Consider the following 3,447-nt stretch of genomic DNA (forward strand, 5'->3'; position numbering starts at 1 on the left):
AGTGAAACAAAAAATGGGCCTTAAAAACAGCTCCCTGCTAACCACGTGAAGGGCTGGCCTATTTTTTTGTTTCACTCGGTGTAATCCGAAGTGTAATCTTTCGGTGCGTGTAGCAAGGCTAATCTTCAGAAAGGATACATACACCGATGGCTTTGTCCTGCGAAACACATTGAGTGAAACAAAAAGTGGGCCCTAAAAACAGCCCCTGCTAACCACGTGAAGGGCTGGCCCACTTTTTTGTTTCACGGAAGTGTAATCCTTCGGTGCGTGCAGCAAGGCTGTAGATTCTGAGAGAACAAGAAATTTGGAACAAGGGAAATACAAGATTAGATTAAATTATCTCTGTACATCATCATATGGCGACAGATAGTCTCATCTCCAGACGAAATACATAAAGTATTCTATAAAGCAGTCATCTTATTGGAATATATTGGGGAGAGTAGAGATTAGACACCTCAAATTAACACTTAATCATATAGTAGATGTAAATCTAGAGGTCTCAGCTTATAGTTATATGATGATCGAAGAAAATCAAATCATCTAGCTTTTAAGAAAATGATGATCGTAGAAAATCAAAACACGTAGCTTTTAAGAAAATTATGATCTACATGTATAATACCTGAGTAACATATATTTTTGACAATTAGTTCATGTAAAACTACATCTACATGATTTCCTTGAACATGATCTAAACTCTTCGGTAACACCAAAAATAAAAATAAAGAAGAAAGCCTCACCGTTGGCAACAATAACAAAAAAAAAAAAACTCGCCGTCAACGTCAGACAACTAGTTATCACATGGGAATGATTTAAGCATTTGTTCTAGTGTCATTAGTGGGTTGTCCATATTTTTCTAAGCAAAAATTATGCCGTTTTAATGGTCCCAAAAAAAATTGTAGTATAAATTAGCAATTCCCGATTAAAAATAAAGTACAGATTAGGATACTAATGCAGGTGTAATAATTGATATGCTTCATTTTGGTATCAATTGTTTTGGTATATCTGTGTATGTTGTTAGAGTGTTATTTGATGCTTATACTCTGATTTTGTCTTTTCGTAGAGGCCACCAATTTGAAGGAGAATTAGCTAGGATGTCAACCGGAAAAGACAGGATATGTATGCATGTCGGATACCCAAAGATCAAATAAGTTTTGATATTGTCGGACTTCTATTATTAGAAAATTTGCCCAGCATGATAATTTAGACGTCAGTTTCTCTTTGGAGGCACCAACAGTTATGGAGATAGAGTAATTCTTCCAAGGACTAATTAAGGTTATAATGGCAAGGGAAGGCATGACAAACATCAAAACATGCCTAGTACCTGCGTTGCGTATGTGGTGGTGTTGCAGTATTTGAACAGAACTTTATAATTAGTCGATAGCAATATAACGCTGACGATTTTGACGAATTATCAACTTCATTAATGATACAGTTTATCAGCTAATAAACAGAACTTGTGAACACTATATTCTATATATCAAATGATGAATCAGAAGCAAAAGCCATCAAAAGAATCCCAGTCCCAATCCAAATACAGATCCGAAGAATCCAATGCCAAAGGTAATGCTGACTCGAATTCACATAGATCGTAGTCTGAAGTTTGTAAATCATGTCCACTTTCGATATTGTTCACTCTATACGGAGAAAAAATGGAATTGGATCCTGAAGTTGAAGGAGACGAAAGAGAACTACTCATGAAGTGATTATCAGGTGTCAGATGTGAAGAGCAAATGTTGCTGTTACTTTCTTTCTGTTGACATGGAATGGGTACTGGAGCTGAAGGAAATGAGAATGAAGGTGATCTTAGGACTACTTGTGTCGTATCATAATCATTCGTATTAGCATGACCACCTGTTTGAAAATTGATAAGTGTTTCTTGTGATTTTCTCTTTCGTTTTTTATCGTGTTGTTCAACCTTTTTTTGGGGTTGCCCTGGTTGTAGACGAGAAGCTTGAACACATGTATGTCTTCCTAGGTACATGACACTAAAGATTGATGTGTCTGTATCGGTACGTTGAACTTGCCTGGTAGCTAGACATCCTTGAGAATTTTTATGAGTACATCTGTAATAACCTCTGAAATACAGCAATGACATATGATTAGAGTCTAAATTTTCCAAGTACAAAATACAATCGTGATTCAAATGGAAAAATATTTATCCTTGCTCACCCACCTTGGATGTTTGGCTCCATAAATGTCTTTGTGTCCATATTTTCTCCAACTGTAACCATCATTCACAGGTTCTTCGAGTCCTGACTGTTCGCAAGCGCGTACTTGTTCCATCCAACTAGGTATTGTTTTTCTATAATTAGAGGAAAAGAAATATATTTATGAGATGTATCTCTTTAGCTTGGGTTAGCTGATTGACAATCAATGGCTTTTGATCCAATAAACTCATGCTAGTATTCTTCTCCATTTTAAAATAAGTACTCATAATTCAATTTCAAGAAAAATTTGTATAATTGATTGAAAGACTCTGAATTTTGCAAATTTCGGTAGTATTCAAGTGTATGCACAATTTTTTTTCTGGAGAAATGGCAAAATGACCAGACAAGAAAGAAGGTAGAGTTTTGAGTGATGAATGATGAGGAAGAAGCCAAGAAGGGATGCAGATTTATCATTTATGTGGAAATCCTAATGAGGCTTTATATAGGGAAATGAATGAGTTTAGAAAAGGACAGAAATGGAAAATGAGTTTAGTATCTGATGAGACTATATATATGTGTGTAGTATCTGTTTATATGTTCTCATTCATGTAAACAACCAAACCTGATCTAGCAAATATGAGAACTACTACTTCATTTAGATCCTTCTTACTATTATTCGGTTCAATATTATTGTCTTTCATTGTCTGCTCGAATGCGTTTGCAATAACGCATGGTGATTTCCTTGTATGCATTTCCCTTCATTCTAAAACTACTTCCATACCGATCATACCCCGGAAAATGCTAACTATACATCTATTTTGCAATCCACTATTTGGGTGCTAGGATTGAATTCATCAACCACTCCCAAACCCTTCCTTATATTAACACCTTTGGAAGAATCGCATGTTCAAGCCGCTGTAATTTGTTCTAGAAAGCATGGGATTCAGATAAAAGTTCGAAGTGGAGGCCATGACTTTGAAGGACTTTCATATGTATCAGATATTCCATGTGATGTGAACATAGACTTTTGACATTCCATTACCTAAACAAGAGACTCACGTGTTAAACTTAAATATCTCAATTATAGCCTAATTAGAAGTTAGCTTGTCATCAAGTTATCCTATCTATATGTTAGCGCTTGGAGTGCTAGCTTCACGCGGCTTGTATGACGAGTAAAACTATGCGCGTCTATAGTGTGCGAGCCAAGCAGCGCTATATGATTTTATCGGCAATGTATAAGTCGTCTTTTTAAAATACTAGAAATGGTCTATGCATAAAAGAAACCCTCCAATTTCACGCA

At 35.8% G+C, this 3,447-nt stretch overlaps 1 protein-coding gene across 1 annotated transcript; it reads right to left on the minus strand.

The window, feature by feature from the left end:
• Positions 1 to 1,489: 1,489 nt before the first annotated feature.
• LOC113325195 (probable WRKY transcription factor 53) lies at positions 1,490 to 2,283 on the minus strand. Its single transcript, XM_026573408.1, has 2 exons — positions 2,174 to 2,283; positions 1,490 to 2,075 (listed from the first exon to the last, which is right to left on the minus strand). The coding sequence occupies exons 1-2, from the start codon at positions 2,281 to 2,283 to the stop codon at positions 1,490 to 1,492; spliced, it is 696 nt and encodes a 231-aa protein (XP_026429193.1).
• Between the last annotated feature and the right edge of the window lie 1,164 nt (positions 2,284 to 3,447).

This window comes from Papaver somniferum, chromosome 11, assembly GCF_003573695.1.
Source record: "Papaver somniferum cultivar HN1 chromosome 11, ASM357369v1, whole genome shotgun sequence".
Taxonomy (NCBI): domain Eukaryota; kingdom Viridiplantae; phylum Streptophyta; class Magnoliopsida; order Ranunculales; family Papaveraceae; genus Papaver; species Papaver somniferum.

Bases quoted from the DNA above. Each gene is read 5' to 3' on its own strand.
- LOC113325195 (XM_026573408.1), bottom strand. From the start codon at position 2,283: ATGGAACAAGTACGCGCTTGCGAACAGTCAGGACTCGAAGAACCTGTG. The intron at 2,076-2,173 runs GTGGGTGAGCAA...GCTGTATTTCAG, and splicing joins TATGGAGCCAAACATCCAAG to AGGTTATTACAGATGTACTC.